The following is a 24,547-nucleotide window of genomic DNA, read 5'->3' as shown; positions in this document are numbered from 1 at the left end:
GGGTTAGGGTTAAAAAGTCAAAGATGTTGGGAATGAGTCCCACAGCAGCCAATCAGGACAAGGAGGGTAAAAATCAACCAATCGAAGCCTAGGGAACATCACACGTCACCTTAGAAGGTATGTTAGGGTGGAACAATCAGCACCAACCCTGGGGTGTGTTAGTGGGAGGGTTAAGTGTGGGAGCAGTCAGACTTAGTAGGAGGGTGGTGGGGGATTTATAGGTTCAACTGACTGACCAACCGTAAACAAGCTGTAGATGAGCGTATACCACTCTCCTCTTCATACCTTGGTGGAGCGGGGCAGATAAAGAAGGGGGTGGGTGGGTGGGGGCAGAGTTAGGGATAGGGTGCAACACAACCACCATCCCCCTTCCCACCTGGCCTGTTCCATAAAACAAGTTTTCCAAGTAAGACAGGCTTATCCGGTTATTCTGACTCAGACAGAATAATCTGACAATTGATTCGAGTTGAGGCAAGCAAAGCAAGTTGTGCATAGTTCCAGCTCAGTTATTATGGCAGCATATGAGAACATCCAAGATGGTGCCGATGATGGCAGCCTCAGTAGGTTGGTGTCTCCTGTTTTGTCTCGTATTGTCTGTTAATTCAGTGTTGTGGCCGACTCCTCCCACCCTGGACACTCTCTGTTCCAGCTACTCCCCTCTGGCAGAAGGCTGCAGTCCATCAGGACCAAAACCTCACGCCATAAGAAGTGAGTTTCTTTCCATCCGCTGCTGGCCTCTTCAACAAGGCCAAGGACTCGCACTGACATTCACACTATTATTAAGTCCATCCACCACCTACTTTGCACATTTTGCACTATGCTGCCCACTTTGCTTAGCCTGGTCCTAACCAGACCCTAGTACATTTCATTTGTACAGAGGGTCTGGGATCGCTCCATTGACAAGCGTTAACTTCCTTGAAGGTGGGTACTCTGTTGAAGTTTAAAACTATTGGATCTGCCCAGACCCACTCTGATCTGCCATAACCAATCGCTAGCGTTCGCCTTAGCCAACTCCTTCACCACTACTGTAACGGAGAAAATCAAACTTTTCCTGAACCCCGTGGGGAGGAGGGCCACAACATCACGGCCACCAACAAAACTTAGCAAAGATTGTTCTTGCTCCGGCTTTAACTTATGGATATTTGGCAGCGTTGCCACAATGGACCGAATAGCTTTGCTCGCATCTTTCTCCGCCACCATTACTAAACTACAATTCAAACTAGCACACAACATCAACGTCATCGTTCTCAGCCACTCCCTCTGTTTGCTGATTGGCCCTACAAAAAATTGATTCGAGAAAACCGACTTATGTGCCGAATTCCCAGACCTAGTACAGAAGCAAAATAAAAATTGAGCGGAAATACGTAGGACGGAAGAGCCATTTATATTTATTTTATTCTATAAAAAAAAGAAATGTATGTCTCTTATAAATTTTACATTTATTTATATATTTTTATATCTTACAGTACTGTTTAGCTCAGAGGCGTTGTTAGACATATAACTCTACTAGGGCACAGGCCCCAAATTCATATCCCTTTTTTTCTTTCAAGCTTGCTGCGCACAATGCACTTCTAGGCAGAGAAGGAACTCCCCTTTCTTAACCCACTATACAACAGTTCAGGGACGCAAGTTTGATATCAGCTTTGGCAGGGACATCAATAGTTAATGCGAGTGTGCGTTTTTATGTTTTAATCAAAATAAGATGATCGGTAGGCATATAATTTAGAAACTATCTTTAGTTTTGTTACGTTTCTTAGCCTACCTCAATTCTGACTTGTGTGCCGAGTCTGACACCTGAAAACAGGTTATGTGACATACATTACATTTACATTAAGTCATTTAGCAGACGCTCTTATCCAGAGCCACTTACAGTAAGTGTCCGTGTTGCAGTGGCTATTTGGCAAACTCAGAAGAGCGTGCTGACATGGAATTCTGCATGCATATACAGTTAGGTCCATAAATATTTGGACATTGACACAATTTTCATCATTTTGTCTCTGTATACCACCACAATGGATTTGAAATGAAACAATCAAGATGTGCTTTAAGTGCAGACTTTCAGCTTTAATTTCAGGGTATTTACATCCAAATCAGGTGAACGGTGTAGGAATTACAACACATTTTATATGTGGCCCCCCCCTTTTTAAGGGACCAAAAATAATTGGACAAACTAACATAATCATAAATCTAATTGTCACTTTTAATACTTGGTTGCAAATCCTTTGCAGTCAATGACAGCCTGAAGTCTAGAACCCATAGACATCACCAGACGCTGGGTTTCGTCCCTGGTGTTGCTCTGCCAGGCCTCTACTGCAACTGTCTTCAGTTCCTGCTTGTTCTTGGGGCATTTTCCCTTCAGTTTTGTCTTTAGCAAGTGAAATGCATGCTCAATTGGATTTAGGTCAGGTGATTGACTTGGCCATTGCAGAACATTCCACTTCTTTGCCTTAAAAAACTCTTTGGTTGCTTTCGCAGTATGCTTCGGGTCATTGTCCATCTGCATTGTGAAGCGCCGTCCTATGAGTTCTGAAGCATTTGGCTGAATCTGAGCAGATAATATTGCCAGAAACACTTCAGAATTCATCCTACTGCTTTTGTCAGCAGTCACATCATCGATAAATACAAGGGAACCAGTTCCATTGGCAGCCATACATGCCCACGCCATAACACTACCTCCACCATGCTTCACTGATGAGGTGGTATGCTTTGGATCATGAGCAGTTCCTTCCCTTCTCCATACTCTTCTCTTCCCATCATTCTGGTACAAGTTGATCTCGGTCTCATCTGTCCATAGGATGTTGTTCCAGAACTGTACAGGGTCTTTTAGATGTTTTTTGGCAAACTCTAATCTGGTCTTCCTGTTTTTGAGACTCGCCAATGGTTTACATCTTGTGGTGAACCCTCTGTATTTACTCTGGTGAAGTCTTCTCTGAATTTTTGACTTTGACACAGATACGCCTACCTCCTGGAGAGTGTTCTTGATCTGGCCAACTGTTGTGAAGGGGTTTTTCTTCACCAGGGAAAGAATTCTTCTGTCATCCACCACAGTTGTTTTCCGTGGTCTTCCGGGTCTTTTGGTGTTGCTGAGCTCACAAGTGCGTTCTTTCTTTTTAAGAATGTACCAAACAGTTGATTTGGCCACACCTAATGTTTTTGCTATCTCTCTGATAGGTTTGTTTTGATTTTTCAGCCTAACGATGGCTTGCTTCACTGATGGTGACAGCTCTTTGGACTTCATATTGAGAGTTGACAGCAACAGATTCCAAACACAAATACCATACTTGAAATGAACTCTAGACCTTTTATCTGCTCCTTGTCAATGAAATAACGAACTCCCATGAGGGAATAACATACACCTGGCCATGGAACAGCTGAGCAGCCAATTGTACAATTACTTTTGGTCCCTTAAAAAGGGGGGGGCCACATATAAAATGTATTGTAATTCCTACACCGTTCACCTGATTTGGATGTAAATACCCTGAAATTAAAGCTGAAAGTCTGCACTTAAAGCACATCTTGATTGTTTCATTTCAAATCCATTGTGGTGGTATACAGAGCCAAAATGATGAAAATTGTGTCAATGTCCAAATATTTATGGACCTAACTGTAGGTTTGGGTTTTCGGTTAAACACTTTTACAAGCGTTGATAGGGATACTGCGTTAATTTTCCGGGATTATCAATCTAAATTAATGGACTGACTAATAAAGTAAATTGTTAAAACTCAAACTTTTTATTTTACTGGGGCACAGCAGATTTATTAGTTTAGCTTAACCATTTCTGTAACACTGAATCAACCATTAATTATTTCTTGCAATAAACGTGACTACATCTCTTGACAAATCATTCCTTATAATTTTTAAAAACCGTTTCCTGGGTCAATGGTCGTCAGCACAGACAAAAGACAACGTTTGTTTGGGCACCAGGTGTGGTTTTACTGGGGCTGGGTCTCAGTGGTTAAATCATTTACACTGCAGATCAACAGGTTGCAGGGTTCAATCACTCCTCCGTATTAGGATGAAGACGTCTGCTAAATGAATCCATCATTTGGACTACAGTTCCCTCAAAAGGGGATTTAAACTGATCTTTGGAAGGAAACCTAAGGTTTGTGGTGGCAGGCGAGGAGTGATGATGTCACTCACCTGATGATGCTGGGGGGGATGTAGACGTAGTCCATGGGGATCATCTCCCTCAGCTCCGCTAGGCTGCTCACATACTTGATCTTACTGCTGAACTTTGAACTGCAGAAGGGACAGGAATTGGGGGGGGGGGGGAGTGGAGAGAAGTGAGGGATTGAGAGAGAGGGAGAGAGAGAGGGAGAGAGAGACAAAGAGACAATGCAACATTTGTCAAGAATGTAACAGTGTTTTGACAGAAAGTCAAGAGTATATTTGCAGGAAATACTTGACTAAGAACGTGCATCGACAAAGATGCTTGATGAAAGATCTTACGCAACCCTACTAATGATAAAAATGACACGAAAACAGGACTATAATTCCATATATCAGTGCGCTGTGGAGGAGGGAGAGAGGGGGAAAACCGAGGAAGCCAAGATGAAACAGGAAGTGCCCACCTGATAAAGGGTCTAGTGATTCCCAGCACTGTTCTGATGAACCAGGAAGGATGGACAATGATGAAGGACTTGAGATTCTTCCTCAGCCTTGAGAGAGAGAGAGAGAGAGAGAGAGAGAGAGAGAGAGAGAGAGAGAGAGCAACATATGTCAAGAATGTAACAGAAAAAACATGCATCGACAAAGATGCTTGATGAAAGATCTTACGCAGAGAGAGAAACGTGTGGGTGTTAAGTGTTTGTTGGGTGACGAGAGTATCGAGTGTTTGACCTTTACCTCCTATTGATCATATGGTAGCATTTCTTCATCCATCCCAGTCCAGGCATCTTCCTGTGAGGTGTGGCCCCATTCAGGTACACTATCATGTAGTCCTCCGCCACCATCAGCTCCAGGGTGCTAATGACATACCTGAGCACCCACGTTAAAAGACACACATACTTCAGGATTATCAAACCTTTTGAGATGGAAAGATAATTACTGGAAATGTGGGGATGGTAGTTACCCACAGGAACAAGTTCTCCATGACAGAGTGGTAGTCATCACAGTCGCTGTCTGGTAGAAAACATGCCGCAAACACAATAATTGCGTTTTGGTTTCCGTAGTAACCTATGAAGAGAAAGGGAAGTATGTATTTAATACTCAAAATATGTACTGTTTATACGTACACAGTATACGTGTGTGATTGTAATAATAATGGATTTTATTTGTAGAGCACACTTTAAAATACAAAGAGGTCTCAAGGTGCTTAACATGATATAGACACAACAACAGTAGTACAAAGTAATAGAAGTGCTTTGAGATTGTGAGCAGGTGTGTGTGTGCATTTGTGTGTGTGAGAGCATGTGTGTGTGTACGTGTGTGCATGTATATGTGTGTGTACATGTGTGTGTGTACATGTGTGTGTGTACATGTGTGTGTGTACCCCCATGTGAGATGACTCTCTGGTAGGGTTCGATGCTCTTCATGTTGATGCGGTGCTCCTGGTCGCCCATGACGACCGTCCTCCACAGTCTGCTGTCATGACGCTCCTCTGCCGCACTGTATTCTGGGATGGCGTCCTCCTGCTCACCTTTCCCATCCTGATTGGACAGCTTGGAGTCTCCTGTTTGTGACATCATCAAAGAATGTTAACGGCAAAAATCTGTGATGTGAATTTTAGGAAAATACAAGAAATTTATTTTAGATCATTAAATCCAGGTTTTCGTATAATCCAATTCAACTTTGCAGGAGTACAAGTTGTATCTTAAAAATGTAATATACTGTAGATTACAGTGGAAAATAACTGTTGCTGATATAATCGACTGTAGACTAGTGCTGATATAATGTTCTGTCGACTACAGCGTCTGGCTGTAAACGCATGTCATCATCACCATGCATGTCATCATCACCATGCATGTCATGATCACCATGCATGTCATCATCACCATGCATGTCATGATCACCATGCATGTCATCATCACCATGCATGTCATCATCACCATGCATGTCATGATCACCATGCATGTCATCATCACCATGCATGTCATCATCACCATGCATGTCATCATCACCATGCATGTCATCATCACCGTGCATGTCATCATCACCATGCATGTCATCATCACCATGCATGTCATGATCACCATGCATGTCATGATCACCATGCATGTCATCATCACCATGCATGTCATCATCACCATGCATGTCATGATCACCATGCATGTCATGATCACCATGCATGTCATCATCACCATGCATGTCATCATCACCGTGGCCCTCCAGATCCATCTCGTCAGCTTCATCCGGGGTGTCCAGCTCGTCCAGGTTGATGTCCAGCTCGTCCCCTGTGTCCAGGGCGTCCACGGGCGTGTCCAGGGCATCGTCCGATTGGACGGAGCCTTCGCTGCGGTCCAATGACACGTTCATGGGCGGGGCTGCCAGCTTCTTCCTGTGGGCACTGGACCACCCCGAGAGCTCTACAGAAGAACGGGTATTTGAGGAAATAAGAGACAAAAAATATATTATACGTTAGAGTATTCTTACCAAGTATAAGTACAAACATACTTAAGTGTATTATGATTGTCAAAATGTACGTGAATATGCAAAATCATTACATTTAAATACACTAACAATTGTGTTGAAAAAGAAGACAAATGGTCTGTAATGAAAACATGTCAACCCCTCATTTACAACATTTAAATTAAGTTCACTCTTTTTCCACTTGGGAAAGTTACGAGGAGTGGACTAGCTAGCAGGGCGTCACCTGGTCTGTAGTCATCGATGTCCTGGTCCGGTTCCTGCTTGTCCATGATTGGTCCGTCCTCGGGGTGTGTGGGCCTGGCAGAGTGGACAGCACCGGTCAGACAGTAGTGATCCACCACACACAGTACCAGAGCAGCCAGGAGCAGCAGCCCAGGCAACAGCACGCACAGTAGAGGCCCCAGCAGCAGCAACACCAGCATCTAAAATGCAGCTGCTCGCTAACGCTAAATGCTAAACGTCGGACATGCTAGCGATGGGAGCCGGACGCCATTTTTGTTGTGTTTACAGTTGAACTGGATGCTGATGGGGGATGTTTAGCTGGGTATGATTGACTGGAGGAAGAGACACAGAGGCTGGCAGGGTCAAAGACAATGCCAGGCTTTGTCCTACTAGCAGACCAAGCCCCCCCCCAGACCCTTATTTGCATAACGCTCTTCCACAATGGAGAACAGGACAAAGAAACTCACACACACAAACACTCACACACACACACAAACACACACACTCACACACACACAGAACCCCACATGTATGCGCACGCACATGCAACTGCAACCACACACTGTGACACAGCAACGCAACCACTTGCAAATGCACGCAGAAATACACTTCCTCATTCACGGTGTTGGAAATCACTCAAACGTGGAAAAAGGGACAGTAATATTCTGTCTGTTCTCTCTCTACTCACCTCATACAGACATGAGATGGTGCTCCTCTGCCTGCATGCCTGCCTGTCTGCCTGCCTGCTGGTCTGTTTGCCTGCCTGCCTTTCTGTCTGTCTGTTTGTCTGCTGGTCTGTCTGCCTGCCTGCTGGTCTGTCTGCCTGTACTCTTGGTCTCCTCTGCCTACTCCCTCCGTCTGACTGTCTCTCTCTTCTCTGCCAACCCCTCTTCAGCCCCTCTGCCCCCCCATCCCCCAACCCCCCTACCAGATCCCCCCAGCTCCCCCTTTCTATGTCAGTACCAGTGGGTCAATGCTGTGCCAGGTTCAAGCCATGTGATGAATTGAATCTGAAGATACACAATTGCACCCGCTCTCATGGAACACAACCATGTGTGCACCGCACACGGGCGCACACACACACACGGGCGCACACACACACACAGGCGCACACACACACAGGCGCGCACACACACACACACAGGCGCACACACACACAGGCGCACACACACACACAGGCGCGCACGCACACGTGAACACACACATTGGAGGTGGGGCCATCTAATCCTGTGGCTCTGAGGAGGTCATTATAATTACAAAGTGGATGACAGGGCAAAATGAATAACCACAATGCAACTGGAAGAAACACAGAAAGAACACCTATACATGACCTTCTTAGCGTTCTCGGGTCTCAGAGTTGCATTGTGGGAAGAGAATTGTTATGTTTCTGTGGTTTCGAATAACATAACTGGTTAATAATAACTGGTTTTATTTATTCTGGTAATTTAAGCCCATAATCATGCTTTTAAAAGATTTAAATAAGCCTAAATACAAAACTGGCTACTTAGCAACCAGTATAGCTACCAGGACAGTTTCCCGATAGTGCGCGTAGCTATCTCAGGAGTTTAAGGTTGGCACACGCACACACACACGCACCACACACACACACGCACACACGCACACGCACACACACCTACCTTGTGTTAGTCAGAGGGGAGATCTCCCCAGCCTTTGTGGGGTAACAGCTGTAATGAGCCAGGTAATGCATATTTAATGAGGCGTAAACAGATTTCCAAATACATACACATAGGACTGAGAGCACAGACTGGCGCAACACTCTCACACACACACATTGTTGAGGAAGGAGAGCGTTGCGAGAGTCCTCGTGGACTGCATATTTTTAAAGCCTCAGATCACCACAATCTGCATCACCATGTAACCTCGCACAAAAGCTCGAAACACACTTAGCTGCAGTCTGGTCTGCTCACTCACAGCAATGATCCCAAGACCCAGAAACTGAGGATGCCCATGGACAGACGCACTGAAACGAGTGGCGCAACACATACCACACACACACTCACACTCTCACACACACTCTCACACTCTCACACACACTCACACACAGTGCACTGAAAGGAGTGGAAACAGCAGCACACACTCACGTCCAGTAAACAAACAGAGGGTGAAGTACGTCGCAGTAAACATACAACGTACCTCTCGTAGGTTGATTGAGTCTCTGTCGGGCCTTCCACTTCCTGTCCTGTTGACTGTCCTTCCTGTCTCAGTGAAAGCTGCTCTCTCATAGGCTGCCCCATTCCATATTCATCCGGTCCCTGAAGGAACTCATCTCTCATTGGCTGTGAGACACGGCCGTCATAATTATTTGCCTCCCCGTGGATCTCCAGACTCCGCCCCTTACCAACAGGTTGGGGGGGGCTTTGCATAGCCTCCTTCCCCCCTCCCTTTGCCACATTCCAGCTGTCCGGGTCCAAACGAAGCCCCTCCTCTTCCTCCTCTGCCATGAGGTCCCTAGAGAACGGCAGTCCCACCCCTTTCCTGGGAGAGCCTCCTGATAGGCTCTCAGGCATGCCAATCAAGGTGCTGTCAGCACAAGGTGATGGGGAATTGTCCGTGAAGAAAGGGGAGTGGGGTGTGTGGAGAGGGGCACACTGGCCCCCATTATCCTGAACCCCCAAGGAGGGGGCAGGGGGTGAGTGACCTCCCTCATCTGAATCCTCCAATGAGATTTGAGAGTGGACATATACTTCCTCTCTTGTTTTCAGGAAGTTCTCTGCTTGGTACCTGAAAGAGGAGGAGCTACTCCTTCCAACAACTTCGGATTGGTTGTCACGGATCTCCTCCTTCGACAATCTGGATTCCGATTGGTGGAGTCCTGCGGGGTCTGTGTTTGATTGGCCGGGGATGAGGATGATCTCTGGGGTCACGTTGGTCGGAGAGATTCTATCAGCATTCGTCTCGTAATTTCTGCTGCCTGCATTGGATGTGGACCAGCTCTCAGGGTTTGACTGCTCAGGTCTGGTCAGATTGGAGGCCGGGTTTGGACGTGAACTGATTCCCGTGGTATTGGCCTGATCAGAGCTGTCGCCATCTGCATGGGTGGAGACAGAAGCATTCTCCCATTTGTCAAAATGTTGTGGATTGGAAATCTCTGTGTTCGTTTGGTTGTGTCTGTCCTGCTCTGCGTTCTCCTGGTGACATCTCCGCGAGGCAGCGTTGATCTGGAGCAGCGTGGCGGCGTACGTCAACATGCTATACGTCTCCAAGGACCTCCCTCCCTCTCTCCCCCCTATATTACCCGTCCTGTGATAAACCCTCCCCTCATCCCTCCTCTCTCCCTCGCTCTCCCTGACAGTCCCCGTCCCAGAGACCATGATGTAGTCCATCTCCAGGCCAGAGGAGTCTCCGTCGGAGTTGCTGCCCAGCGGGAGGCTGTCCGGGCTGGGCTTGAGGCCATCTCGCTCCCCTGAGCTGGAGCTCAGAGACATGGCCTCCAGGATGGCTCCCTCCACGTCTCCACCCGCACCCGGCCCCCCATCCTCCCCGCCCCGTGCTGTGCTGGGAGGAGGGTCTGGGTGAGCGGGTGGTGTGGTCGTTGTGGGGGTCGGCACTTGGTCCCAGTTGTCAAGGTTCGGAGACGGAGTGGGCGTGGTCTGAGCTGGCTCCGAGGCCACAGCCCTCTTATCTAACAGCTGATTGGCTGAGGAGGTGGGATCTTGCCTGCCGCTCAAAGGCAGCACGTCACTCTGGGTGTGGGCAGAGCTGTCCACTAGAACGAATGGGGAGTGGCTGCTCAAGTCCTCGGTCCAATCAGGGCCCTCTGAGCCCTGCCCTTCCTTGTTGCCATAGTCACTCTCCTCCGAGTGACGCACAGGCGTTGCACCTCGCCCACTTGTGGTCATGTGACCTGTGTCAAACAGGAAGATCTGCGTGTGGGTGGAGTCCTGGAGGGTCAGCGCATCGCAGTCTAACATCTCAGATCTAGAATCACACAGGACCGTGTGTGGATCAGAGTGCGTCCCAGCGGTTCCTCTGGTCTGGGGTTGGAACACGGCTACGAAGGGACTGGACTGGCCCTCCACCAGCTCCTGGCTCAGGGGTGCGGGGCTGGCCCCGGGGTCCGGGGAGGGGGGCTGGGTCCAGCCCCCGTCGCCCACGTTGTCGTACTCAGACGTGGATGTCACCATGTGAGGGACGGGCATCGAGCAGGCGTCTTTATCTTGACACGTCTGATCCTGTGTCTCCGTCCTGCTGGTCTCTCCTGCTTCGCTCCACCCGTCTTCCTCTTCTTCTTCTATCACTATCCGTACTCCCCCAGCCTCCCCCCAAACCCCATCCAGTCCATAGCACTTCATTTCCTCTTCCTGTTTCGTCACTTCCTGTCCCCATGGTTGCATGCGCGGGAGGTATTCTCCCCCAGCGCCCGACACCTCCGGGCTAGTTGCCGTGGAGACCACGTCTTCCTGTATGGTGGTGTTCCACATGTCCATCCCGTCCCCGGCCAATCCCGTCGGGCTCTCCAGTGAGTTCCCTCTCTCTGATAGGTCAGTCATGTCCGGGGTCGTGAGAGGCGATAGGCTGTCGTCGCGGATGGTCATGTTCCACATGTCTAAGGATTCTGGGTAAGAAGTGGTGGTCCCACTGTCAGACTTCAGGAAGCCCTTCTGGGCGGAGTAACTCCAGAAGTCTAGCTCCGCCTCCCTGCTGCCACTCCCTCCCCCGATCTTCCTCCCCCCCCACTCCTCTTCCTCCCTTGAGGTGTCAGGGGTCAGGGTGGTCAGTGTTTCCCTCCTCCCTAACATACTTCCTGTCTCTGTTCCTTTAAGAACACGGGTTCTGCCTCTTTTCCCGAGGCGGGTTCTGTGCTCCTCGTTCTCCTCGTCGGGAGGGGTGAGCTGAAGGTCTGCCAGGGTTCCTGGGTTCCACGGCTCAGTGAAGCCGGAGTCGGCGTTCCAGCTGTCAGATGACTCCCTCTTCTCCGACAGGAGAATCCTCTGGGGTTTGGGACTCAGTCTGTCCATGTCTTCATCTCCTCCCTCTCCTCCTCCGCTCTCCCCCCCGCCCCTCATCCCTTCCAGGACATTCTCCTGGCTCCAGGTGTTGTGGGAGGAGCCTCTCCCATCCTCCCTCGCACCCCGCCAGCCCTGCTCTCGCTGCAGGTCGGCGATCTTGTCAGCCACGTCCTCAGGGAAGAACTGCACCCCCGCGCTGTTGGGAGGACAACTACCCACAAGGCTGTTCACCGGCGTGGGCGGGACGATGAGGTCATGCGCCTCGACTTGTGCCAACGAAGCCCCGTCCTCCAGGTTGCCCTGCGCACCGACCCCTGACCCCGGGGTCGAGAAATCCACCAGGCTGAGCTCATCAAACTCGGACAAGCTGGAGCTCTCTGCGCGCCCCGCTCTCCCCCCGGCGGAGGCTGCCCCCGGTGGAACGGAGGCGGTGCTGCAGTGCAGGGGGTCGAAGCTGAACAGGTCGAGGTTGTCGCTACGGTTACGGCTGGAGCGCCGTCTCTCGGGCGGGACGGGCGACAGGAGGGACGGGTTGAGCAGCGCCCCCCCCGCCGCAGTTGCCTCGGCGACGGGGCTGTCGTCGCTGAGGAACACAGAGCTCTCTTTCGACGAGCGGCTGCTGCGGACGGTCACCATGCCGCTGTCCGGGCTCACCAGGTCCGCCCCGGCCACCGTCGCCGTGGAGACCGCGCCTTCGGCCCTCTCGGCGTCCGAGCCGTCCATATCGGTGACCCCGGAGGAGCCCTGGGAGAGGGGGGCGCTGCCAGCCACTCCCTCCGTGGAAGAGGTCCTGCTGCTGGGGTGGCAGGACAGGACGTGGGTCCTCCTCTCCAGGAAGCCGCGGAGCAGGGCTTGGAGCTCCTGCAGGGGGGGCGGGGAGGCCCTGCGGGGGGGGCGGGGAGGCCCTGCGGGGGGGGCGGGGAGGTGGTAGAGCTGCAGGCAGCCCTGCAGACAGTCTCTCGCCTCCAGCTCCAGAGAGGGGCTGGAACACTCCTCGAACATGCAGCAGATCTGTAAGAGCAGGGAGGACGACACACAAAAGCACGGTCACACAGACACACACACACACACACACACAGACAGACAGACACACACACAGACAGGCACACACAGACAGAGACACATGCACATACAGTCACACACAGACATACAGACACACACACAGACATACAGTCACACACAGACATACAGTCACACACAGACATACAGACACACACAGACATACAGTCACACACAGACATACAGTCACACACAGACATACAGACACACACACATTCATACACACACACAGGGACACAGGGACAAACAGGATCTCTATAAACAGAATCTCTACAAAAATGAGAACAACATCTCTGTCTTCTACATAAGCTCTTTTACAGAAATTCAAAGGTTGAAAAGACAGGTTTAATGAGAGTTCACTGGTGTGAGATTCTGTGGTAATCGGGGATGATACTGTAATCATCAAAGACCCCGAGCTTTCATAAATGGCTCACATTCAGATCCAATAAAGTGTTAAAAGCCCCAACAGTAAATCCTCAGCCTCCTCCTCCTCCAGTCCTCCCAGTCCTACCTGGTTGAGGATGTCTGTGTTGACGGAGAACACTGCCACCTGGTGGTCATCTCCACCCAGCACGCTCGAGTACAACACCAGGCTCTCGTAACCGTGGCGACGGCAAAACATCTTCAGCTGGTCAACTCGATTGCCCCAGTTCTAGACAGGAACGAGGAATAGCACAGAAGCCTAAGTTAAATGATGGTAATAAACCTCTGGTAATAACTGACAGCCCTTGCTGTTTAGCAAGGGCAAGCCACTGCAAACGTGGGTGATGCACTGTTTGCTAATCCTGTGTCTCACAAAGGGAATTACATTTAATCATTTAGCAACTTTAGTCATTTAGCAACTTTCATAGAAAGCGACTTACAAGAAAGAGCAAAAGGTGTATAGGTCAATGATCATAAACAACGAGATAACAATGTGGGGAGCCAAAACATGAAGCAGACATTGTGAAAAGCAAATAAGAGCCAATGGGTAGAACCAGAAGAGCATGTAGTTAAACAAGTTACAATTAAACAACACGATCCTTGAAAGTTCCCAGAGTGTACCTGGAGGAAAGCAAGGACAATAATATAATTCACAGCGAGTACAAGTAGCTAAATCAGTTACAACTAACCAACAAGTGCAAAAAGTCCCTCAATAAGTGTCATTGTGTTCCTGGAGGAAATAAACTAACATCTGATCCAACAAATCATTGCTAAGTACCGTTGTGCTCCCGGAACAAGTGCGTCTTTAGCCTTTTCTTGAAGGTGGGGAGACAGTCAGTGTCTCTGATGGAGGTGATTCCATCATTGGGGGGCCAGACAGGAGAAGAGTTTGTGTTGGGACCGGGTGCTCTTGAGCGGTGGGACCACCAGACGGTTGTCAGAAGAAGACCGTAGGTGGCAGGGGGGGGTGTAAGGCTGGAGGAGAGACTTGATGTAGTCGGGTGCAGTCCCGTTCACCGCTCGGAAGGTCAGTACCAGGGTCTTGAATCTGATACGGGCCATGATGGGAAGCCAGTGGAGGGAGATGAAGAGCGGGGTGACATGGGAGCGTCTGGGTAGGTTGAAGACCAGACGGGCCGCCGCGTTCTGAATCCTCTAGAGAGGGCGGGTTGCGCATGCTGGGAGACCGTCGAGAAGCGAGTTGCAGTGCTTGGACAAGCAGGGATCACACTTAACAGGCCAAACTGGTAGGTAATCCCACCTCAATAACTTTGCAATAGAGGGAATTTGATGAATGTGTCTTGATCAATAAAATAATATAAATAAAAAAATAATTGTTGTGAATCGTCGATAACATAATTTCTTTTCTGATTGTCTTTTGTGCGCAAAATAAATCATGTTTAATCAACGAACCACCCTCATCTGTATTCATAAAAAAATTAAAAATAGATCAAATAAAAACTTTTGGGACCGCTGTCTTTTCAGGCGCATATGTTTTTAATTTGTGAAAAGTGTTAAAAGAGTTAAGAGTCTCTCTGTGTGTTGATGAGAGACTAATATGTCACAGCTCAGGAAGGGGTAAAGAGACTCGACTGATTGATGTTTCAGAAATGAACTGTTTGCTCTTATAACACATCCAACATTCAGAGAGTATGCTAATTCCCTGACAGAGGAGGTGATTGATGGAGACAGGGTTGCATTAATTAATGGTTTTGTTTGTGAAAGGAACTGTTGTTTTTTTACCCTTCTCTCCCCTCCGATGATGATACGTGTCAGCCGTTTGCGAGACAGTGTTCGGAGGAAAGTGTAGAGTTGCATTTCGTTTGAAAACAAACAACAAGATTAAACTAGATTTGTTGTGAGTGGAGTTGTTAGTATAGTTGTTCGAGTCACTGTAACTTTCAGATAAAAACGTTTAAGATTTTGTCTACATAGTTTTGATGAAGCAATACATCAAGATTGAAAAGGAATGAAATTGACATAAGCCAACCGAATAGCACAGATAAACAAATGTTGTTTTATATCTGTTTATCCAACTACAGCTGTATGTGGAACTAAAAGATGCATGGCAGCTCACTAAGATATTCTGGGACTTAAGAAAAGCCTTAATGTGGTTCCTGGTCAATATGTGTGTGTGGCCCAGTGCATGTGTGTGTGTGTGTGTGTGTGTGGCTCAGTGCATGTGGGTGTGTGTGTGTGTGGCCCAGTGCGTGTGTGTGTGTGTGGCCCAGTGCATGTGTGTGTGTGTGTGTGTGTGTGGCTCAGTGCATGTGTGTGTGTGTGTGTGTGGCCCAGTGCATGTGATTGATGGTTGCTGCAGGCATGTAGCTGCCCAGGCTGAGTCAATATTAACCTGAGTTGTAGACAACCTCCTCTCCCTCTCCCCCCTCCTCTCCTCCCTCCTCTCCTCCCTCCTCTTCCCCCCCATCTCTCCCCCCTCCTCTCCTCCCTCCTCTCCTCCCTCCTCTCCTCCCTCCTCTTCCCCCCCATCTCTCCTCCCTCCTCTCCTCCCTCCTCTCCTCCCTTTCCCCCGCTCCCCCAACAACATGGCTACTGCTAGAGAGAATCCCATCAATCTCCACACACACACACACACACGCACACACACACACACGCACAGTCACACGCACACGTACACACACACAACTCATCTTTCAGACACAGTCATTTTTCATCACAGATATCCTGATGAGTCCGATGAGGCCTCCCAGCCTTGTTGAAAACACACATGTTCACTCACATGCACAACCACACACACACACCCACACACACACAAACATACACACACACACAAACATACACACACACACACACAACCACACACACCCACACACACAACCCAAAGGCACACATTTTGTGATGTAGAGTAATAAGCAAAGCCCCGTAAAATGAATACCCAGAAGAACTGAAGGGAAACACACACACACACACCAGTGTACATAGTCGTATAGGGCCAGAGAGGATATATAGAGAGAGGATGGAGAGAGAGGCTAGAGAGAGAGGATAGAGCGAGATAGATAGAGATAGAGAGAGGATATATAGAGCGAGGATGGAGAGAGGATAGAGAGAGAGAGGGGCACAAAGTCTTCAGATTACACGCAGAGCGACAGTCTGTCTGCCATTTGTTTCTCGACTGAGGAAATTACAACATACAGTATCAGCCCCCACCCTCACTCACTCATAAACACTTACACACACAAGCACACACAGACACACACACTCAGTACACACACACACACATACGCTCAAACACTCAGTACACACACACACACGCTCAAACACTCAGTACACAAGCACAGACATTCGTCTTCATACACCAACCCCCATGTGTGTCTGTAGCCTACCCATGTTGCATTGTTGTTACGTTGTGAAGAGCCTTTAGGTGAAATAACAACAGCATTTGAAACAAACAGACATTAAGTGTTTGTAACTGTTAGGAATAACTGAATCCTCTCTTTCCTCCTGCCTGCTTTTCTTCACCTCTCTTCTCTCATTCTATCTTTTCTCCCCTCATCTTTTGAGTTTTCCTCGTCTCCTTCCTCTCTCCCCCCTCCGCTTCTCTCTCTCTCTCTCTCTCTCTCTCTCTCTCTCTCTCTCTCTCTCTCTCTCTCTCTCTCTCTCCTCTCTCTCTCTCTCTCTCTCTCTCTCTCTCTCTCTCTCTCTCCTCTCTCTCTCTCTCTCTCTCTCTCTCTCTCTCTCTCTCTCTCTCTCTCTCTCTCTCTCTCTCTCTCTCTCTCTCTCTCTCTCTCTCTCTCTCTCTCTCTCTCTCTCTCTCATCTCTCTCTCTCTCTCTCTCTCTCTCCTCTCTCTCTCTCTCTCTCTCTCTCTCTCTCTCTCTCTCTCTCTCTCTCTCTCTCTCTCTCTCTCTCTCTCTCTCTCTCTCTCTCTCTCTCTCTCTCTCTCTCTCTCTCTGGTTGTCTGTGCTCCACAGGTATCCAGTCCTTCATGGCTCTTCTGCATTGCCAAACCTGCCTGCATCATTATGTAGAATAGCCTTAGGTACAAGCTGGTGCCCATCACTCACACACACACACACACACACACTCACACACACACACACACACACACACACACACACACACACTCCCATGCAAACACAGTCAACGCAAAAACACATTTCCTGCTGTCAACAACATCCCTGGCAAAGAATTAATCAACCGTTCATCCATTTAGGCTCTTTGCATACCCTTCCTGTCAGCAGGACAGGGTATGCAAAGAGAGCTAATGCGCTCTGAACGGTTGATCTATTCTTTCGCCAGGGATGAATCCATCAAGCTAGGTTTGATTTATATATCTGTCTGTGATCACAGCAGTACAGCTACAGCAAATGGAGTGGCAAGGAGCGAGCTGACACCATCCACACACACACACCATCCACACACACACACACACACCATCCACACACACACACACACCCTCCACACACACACACACACACAAAACTGTGGAAGTTTGGGAGACAGACTGGATGGGAAAGAGGTAAAAGTTTGTCACAACATATGCCTAAATGTCAACTTGCTGTGTTCTATCCCCCTGTATGCCCAGTTCAGCCGAAACAGGCGCTGGGATCTGGAATGTTTAGACTGTGTGGTTGATGTAGTTTGTGTTGACATGTTTATCTGCTGTTGTTGGCCTCGTAGCCCCAAGCTGCTCAGGGGGGTGGGGGGTATGGGGTGGGGTGTCTCGGCTCACATCAGGATGAGTCAATATCTGAACAAGCTTGGCACTGTGTCTGGATCCTGGAAACACCCGGAAGGCAGCCTCTTCATCCTCCTCCTCATCAATATCATCATCATCCTCCTCCTCATCAATATCATCATCATCCTCCTCATCATCGATATCATCATCCTCCTCCTCCTCATCAATATCATCATCATTGTCCTTCCGAGAAGCGGTTCTCTGCTAATGTGGAATGAGAGGAATGATAACAAAGAGAGAAACTGAGATCGAGAAAGAAGAGGTTGTGAGAGAGAGAGAGAGAGAGAGAGAGAGAGAGAGAGAGAGAGAGAGAGAGAGAGAAGAGGGAAGACAGAAAAGCGAAAGAGCGAAGAGTGACGGGAAAGAAAGAAAGAAAGAAAGAAAGAGAGAGAGAAAAAGAAAGAGAGGAGGCCTTCAATCTGTGTCCCTGGGAGGGCTGGCCTGCACCTGCTGTCCCTGGGAGAGGCCTCATCAGCCAGGCTCCAGCAGCTCTGTGTCTGCGGGCCCACAATTAGCACAGCATCATTATTTGCAGGCGGAGCTGGAAAAAACTGGTCTGGCATAAACAAACAGGAGGGCTGGAGGAAAAACAACAAACGACGACGACAACAAACAATGTTATCAGTAACAAAGTTGGCTCGACAAGCACGACGGTAAGCGCCATGGAAAACCGGAGGCGACCGGAAGAAACCGGAGGAGACGGGAACACCTCACACGTTAACCCTGGCGCCTCACACGTTAACCCCGACGCCTCACACGTTAACCCCGACGCCTCACACGTTAACCCCGACGCCTCACACGTTAACCCCGACGCCTCACACGTTAACCTTGACACGAACAACAACAACTGAGTTGATCTTTTTCGCTAAATGAGATAAATACAGAATCTTTCGGAAACTTACCCCAAAACAACAACATTTAAACATCATATGTCAACACATAGTAAAATACACACACACACACACACACACTCATGAATATGCTAAGCTGTGTGTGCGAGCTGCCCGAGGCCCCCCTTTCTCCTACAGTTCATCAACTCCTCAGCGTGCAAACTCTTCATCCCACCAACGCCTCATCTGCCAACACTAATTACTGGGCCGTGGAACACACACACACACACACCAAAACCTCAATATGTCTGGTGCGCACACACAGACACACACTCATACATTAAGACCTCACTGTGTCACAGATATAAACTGCGGCACAGATATAAACGTAAACATCTTAAATTCTAAGTCGTTACTATTAAATGCTGGTGTACATAACTAAACTGTAGGATGTGTCTAATGTGGATTGTGGATGGAGACATACTGCATGGGGCTAAGGCTTCAGGAAAGGAGAGAGCAGAGGAGGAGGAAAGGAGAAAAGGAGAAGAAGTATAGACTGTACATTGAAAAACAATAAATACAATTGTCCCACTTTAGTAATTGGATTTATTGAGGCACTTAGAGCTGATTAGCTTGCAGGGACAGAACACAGACACAGGCCAACACACACACACACACACGCCAACACACGCACACCAACCCACACACACATGCCAACATACGCACACATGGTCACACGGCCAAACCTACATGCCGTCATCACTCAATGGCTTTATTCACCCTATGACTTTGTTTACAAAACCAGAAAACATTGAAACTCTCTGTGACTCATGACTCCTCCCCCTGTCCACAGAGGAGGTCTGTGATCTCTGTCACTCCAAACTGTAGCTGTTTGATGTGAGTACCCAGGACGTCCTTCTACCAAGACCACACTATTAGGGACTCCCTCTTATGCTAACAAGACAATCAGCGGCTTCCAAATCGCTTTTTAAGGCACTTGTACAAATCTCACATCCCTCCCTCTGTATCTGCCTAAAACACACACACACACGCACACACACACACACACACACACACACACACCATTACGGACTAATTGAATCAAATTTATTTAGTTTTTGAAAAAGCATTTGCGGCAACAACAAACAAAAAAAATACCCAAGAAACCCCCAGACCTAAATGATACGCTTATCGTTTTGTACTTCTCAAACACAATTAAAAAATAATATATAAATATATACATGTCGCAAATGACATGCATATAACGGTTTCGGCAGTAGCCCCTCGAAGATCATTAGTGTCCCACCATGAGGCTGCAGGGTCTGGGTCCGCCTGACACACGCCCCCGGCCATTTATTCTATATTAAGTCCCTAATGGGGCCTCCGCTTGCGCTGGTAAAATATGCACAGAAGTCCGGCACACACAAAGCCATTCAAATGAATGGTTATTTATTCGCTAAACGAGGATGTGATGTTTAATGTTCCTTGGACGTAAGGTAGTTTCTGAGGGAGGCAGAGTTCTCCCCCACAGCTACAGATATCATTTATTCTGCACATACCCTAACACTGCACACCGGGCAGCCTGGGAGAAAAATGATCTTTGGAAGAGATATAAAAGAAATAATAAATGAATTTTCGGGAGTCGCATTAGAAGTTGCGACAGGGAGAGAGACTGGAAGAGAGCAGAAGTGAAGAGTGACTTCAGCCTCCGTGAGCGAGTGTGTGTGTGTACGAGCCTGCGCGCGCGTGTGTGAGTGTACATATGCGTGCATGTGCAAGCTCGTGCACATGCGTGCATATACATGTGTGTGTGCGTGCGTAGCGAGAGTGTGTGTGTGTGTGGGTCTGGGCCCGGGCCAGGTGAGCTGTTGGGATGCTGGGAACAGGAAGCAGAGAGCAGGCTGTGTCCCAGTGAGGATTACCATAAGGCCTTCACAGAGGAGAGCAGCTAGACCTGCTCTCTCTGCAGACACACCAGACCTGTGGCTCCACTAACGACTCCAGCACCGCTCGCTCCACACTCCAGAGGACCTGCATGAATTAGCATGATAGTTCACGTGTGCCTCTCCACAGACAGAGTAAGTACACCTTTTTCTTCTCCCAAGTTAGTTTCAGATTCATCGAAGTCGCCGGAGTTTTCGACGGAGGTTTCCGGTTGGTTTGAAAAGTTCCTCTTTTAGATGGGACTTCTGGACATTTATACACTGCATGTTGTACCACAACTGACCGCCACACATTTGGCCACAGTGAGAGGAGAGGAGAGGAGGAGGAGAGGGGAGGAGAGGGGAGGAGGAGGAGGAGAGGGGAGGAGGAGGAGGAGAGGGGAGGAGAGGAGGAGGAGAGGGGCGGAGAGGGGAGGAGAGGAGAGGGGAGGAGAGGGGAGGAGAGGGGAGGAGAGGGGAGGAGAGGAGGAGGAGGAGAGGGGAGGAGAGGAGAGGAGGAGGAGGAGGGAGGAGAGGGGAGGAGAGGAGAGGGGAGGAGAGGGGAGGAGGAGAGGGGAGGAGAGGAGGAGAGGGGAGGAGGAGGAGAGGGGAGGAGAGGAGGAGGAGAGGAGAGGAGAGGGAAGGGGAGGGGAGGGGAGGAGAGGAGGAGGAGAGGAGGAGGAGGAGAGGGGAGGAGAGGAGGAGGAGAGGTCCTTACCTCCAGGTCTGCAGACACAGTGCTGAAGGACACAGTGCTGAAGGACACAGTCATCTCTCCATCAGAGAACTCCTTTAGATCCCTCAAAAGCAGCTGGTCCATGTCCTCACCTATTCACGACACACACACACACACACACACACACACACACACAGGTGCACGCACACAGACGCATGTGCCAAACACACCACACCAACACACACAAGTACAAACACACACACACACACATATACAGTACAATACAACACCATGTGACAACTATATAAACACACACACAAAATAGTACACAAATATGTTACTGGGCATCTATCATATAAGCAAAAACTAAACAAAACAAAAAGTTACAAGCTCGTAACTGTGAAAGTGGAAAAAGAACACACCTTGAAGCTCCGCCTCTTCCTGTCTTTGACCTGTCCTGACATGACAGGGGGCGTGGCCACTCCTCTCTTCAAGGCTCCGCAGCAGGTCCTCTAGCTCCGCCCACCTCTGGCCTGCTTTACCTCCCAGCCGCTCCGACTCCAGCCTCAAGGCCTCTGGACACCAGGAGCACAGGAGGGTTGAGACAACCCTCTTCTATACTTCCCTTCCATCCTCCCTTCTATCCTCCTCTCTTTCATCCTTCTATCCTTCCATCCTTCTATCCTTCCATCCTTCTATCCTTCTGTTCTTCCATACTTCTATCCTCCACACACACATACACACACACACACACACACACACACAGTCAGATACATTTTGCTCAATGGTGAAGTGAGGGCTGGAGAGCTAAGATCTGTCACATGTGCAGTTCTACACTGACACAAGAGAATAAGATCACCTGAACCCACACATACACAAATACATACACACACATACGTACATAGACACACACACATTTATAGACACATGTACTGTACACACACAAATACATAAAGACACACACACATACTCACACTATACAAATAGGCACACACACACAAATATAGACATATACACACACACACACACACACACACACACACACATACAAACACATAAAACACACACACTAACACGCCCAGTCAAAGTACAGTGCCTGAAGGTAACAGACAAACACAACATGATTCTCGTTCTCTTGAAGTCAGGACATGTCTCGTTATTCTTTAGGCATGTCCTTCATCTAGACCACTTCATCCCTCCTCTTATGCCTCTCTCCAGCTTCATCACTCCCTCTCTCTACATTTCTCTCTCTTTTTCTCCATTTATTTCCCTCTCTCTCTCCCTCTCTTTCTCATTAAATTGTTCTCTCTCTCTCTCCTCCCTCTCTCTCCCTCTCCCCTATTCTTGGTCAACAACCCCCCCTGGTGTGTGCTAAGCGAGTCATGTCGAAGGATTTGTGTGTGTCCTGCATCGCCCCATTACTCCCCCGGGGGGCGCCAACGGGCCTCACCTCCCAGCACCTCCCCTAGCGGCCCTGCCACACGCTCCGCTGCTTCTTGAAGAATCTCCCTGGCGACCAGCGTCGCCGTGGACGATGCCCCCTCCTCAGCATCCCGTTGCCCGTGGCGATGGACCACTCGCAGGATGTTGGACTCCAGCGCCTGGAAGTCTGAGCTGAGACACAGGGGGGAGGGGCTAATGATCATCCTGCATCGCTAATGGGTCAGGGTATGACTGAATGTGTGTGTGTGTGCATGTGTCCGTGTCCATTCGTATGTGTGAGTGCGCTCGGTTGCATGTGTGGCTTTGTGTGTGTTTGTTTGCGTGTGTGTCTGTGTGTCTGTGAGTGTGTTTGTGTGTGTGTCTGCATGTCTGTGTCTCTGTGTGTCTGCGTGTCTGTGTGTTTCTGTGTGTGTGTGTGTGTTGGGTACCTGTCCAGCAGGCCGTCGGTCAGCAGGGTGAGGGACAGCTTCCCAGAGTGGTTGAGCTGCAGCAGGTTGATGTCATCTCTCCACAACAGAGAGGCCTCACATACCCTCACCCTGCGCAGGAACCACGCCGTGCCCTCCGGTAACTCACCTCGCCGCCCACACAGCACCGGCACACACACACACTCTGACGACACCCTCTGAAACACACACACGGTAAACAATAAATATCACACACACACACGCACGCATGCACACACACACAGACGCACAAACGTAAAGAGGTTCTCGTCCACACACCTGATTGAGGTAGTAGGCATAGCTCAGTGTTGATGCCACAACGTCCACATCAGGAACTGGTCCTCCAAGAACTGCATGGACTAGAGGAACCCCAGACCCCTCCGCCTGGAAACACACACACACACAAATACACACACACACACACACATGCACACACACACCCCGACACAGGGATCTTTAGTCATGAGTGTGTTGTGGTGCTCTCAGATAGCAGTGTGATCTGTCAGACAGGTGATATTACTGCAGCAGCGTGACAGTGTGACAGTGCAGTACTGCAGGGGTATCATGCATAAATAATGAGAAATATGAATAAGCAGGCTTTGATCTGGTCAGTACCAATGTGTACAGGTCTGTATGAACTGCACTGGCTGTATGTGTGTGTGTGTGTGTGTGTTTGTGTGTGTGTGTGCAGCGCATACAGAGTAGCCCTCAGTGTTCCCTCCCTCACCCAGCACACAGAAACACTCCACACACTTGCCACATAGATGTGCCTGATAATCTGCATGGTGAGCTTTGTAATAAGAGAGGAGGGGGGGAGGAGAGGAAGGAAGGGGAGGGAGGGATGGTATCAGTTGAACATGCTCATATCTTGTTTTTGCCAGGCAAGACTCATATTACGGGTGAAGGGAGAGCAGAGGGGGGAGGGATGAGAGGGAAGGGGGAGGGATGAGAGGAAAGCAGGATATAGGGATCAGAGAGGTTATGACGGTGGGTGGGTGAGAAATAGATGAAGGGGTGAGGGAGGAAGGGAGGGAGGGAGGGCAGGTCGATACCAGCTGACCACAGAAGGAAGAGATGCATTAGTGAGAAAAGGCCACTCTCTGTCTCCTTCCACTGCAGTAGACTCACAGACCAAAGAGAGAACACACACTGCATTGTAATGCAGCTACAGTAAACTCATCTCAATTCAACATTTACATCCTCTCCTCTCCCATCCTCTGTTCTCCTTTCCAATCCTCTCCTCTCTTCTCCTCTCCTCTCCTCTCCCATC

At 49.1% G+C, this 24,547-nt stretch overlaps 1 protein-coding gene across 4 annotated transcripts in view; it reads right to left on the bottom strand.

Moving 5' to 3' along the window:
• LOC134015127 (uncharacterized) overlaps positions 1 to 24,547 on the bottom strand; it is a 28,678-nt gene that overhangs the window by 1,639 nt on the left and 2,492 nt on the right. For 2 of the 4 annotated variants that reach the window (XM_062454472.1, XM_062454474.1), the window contains exons 2-16: positions 23,557 to 23,661; positions 23,260 to 23,456; positions 22,839 to 23,002; positions 21,811 to 21,963; positions 21,431 to 21,540; positions 13,351 to 13,491; positions 8,965 to 12,791; positions 6,812 to 6,885; positions 6,282 to 6,524; positions 5,492 to 5,671; positions 5,076 to 5,175; positions 4,846 to 4,977; positions 4,572 to 4,658; positions 4,141 to 4,239; positions 241 to 285 (exon numbers count right to left, since the gene is read on the bottom strand). In XM_062454472.1, coding sequence (XP_062310456.1) covers positions 241 to 285; positions 4,141 to 4,239; positions 4,572 to 4,658; positions 4,846 to 4,977; positions 5,076 to 5,175; positions 5,492 to 5,671; positions 6,282 to 6,524; positions 6,812 to 6,885; positions 8,965 to 12,791; positions 13,351 to 13,491; positions 21,431 to 21,540; positions 21,811 to 21,963; positions 22,839 to 23,002; positions 23,260 to 23,456; positions 23,557 to 23,661 — 5,657 coding nt within the window. The remainder of the gene's footprint in view (positions 1 to 240; positions 286 to 4,140; positions 4,240 to 4,571; positions 4,659 to 4,845; positions 4,978 to 5,075; positions 5,176 to 5,491; positions 5,672 to 6,281; positions 6,525 to 6,811; positions 6,886 to 8,964; positions 12,792 to 13,350; positions 13,492 to 21,430; positions 21,541 to 21,810; positions 21,964 to 22,838; positions 23,003 to 23,259; positions 23,457 to 23,556; positions 23,662 to 24,547) is intronic. The other 2 variants (XM_062454473.1, XM_062454475.1) reach the window with 2 other exon arrangements.

The sequence above is a fragment of the Osmerus eperlanus genome, chromosome 28, assembly GCF_963692335.1.
Source record: "Osmerus eperlanus chromosome 28, fOsmEpe2.1, whole genome shotgun sequence".
Lineage (NCBI taxonomy): Eukaryota > Metazoa > Chordata > Actinopteri > Osmeriformes > Osmeridae > Osmerus > Osmerus eperlanus.
The sequence above is the reverse complement of the archived record's forward strand: the minus strand, read 5'-3'. Positions and strand labels throughout refer to the sequence as shown.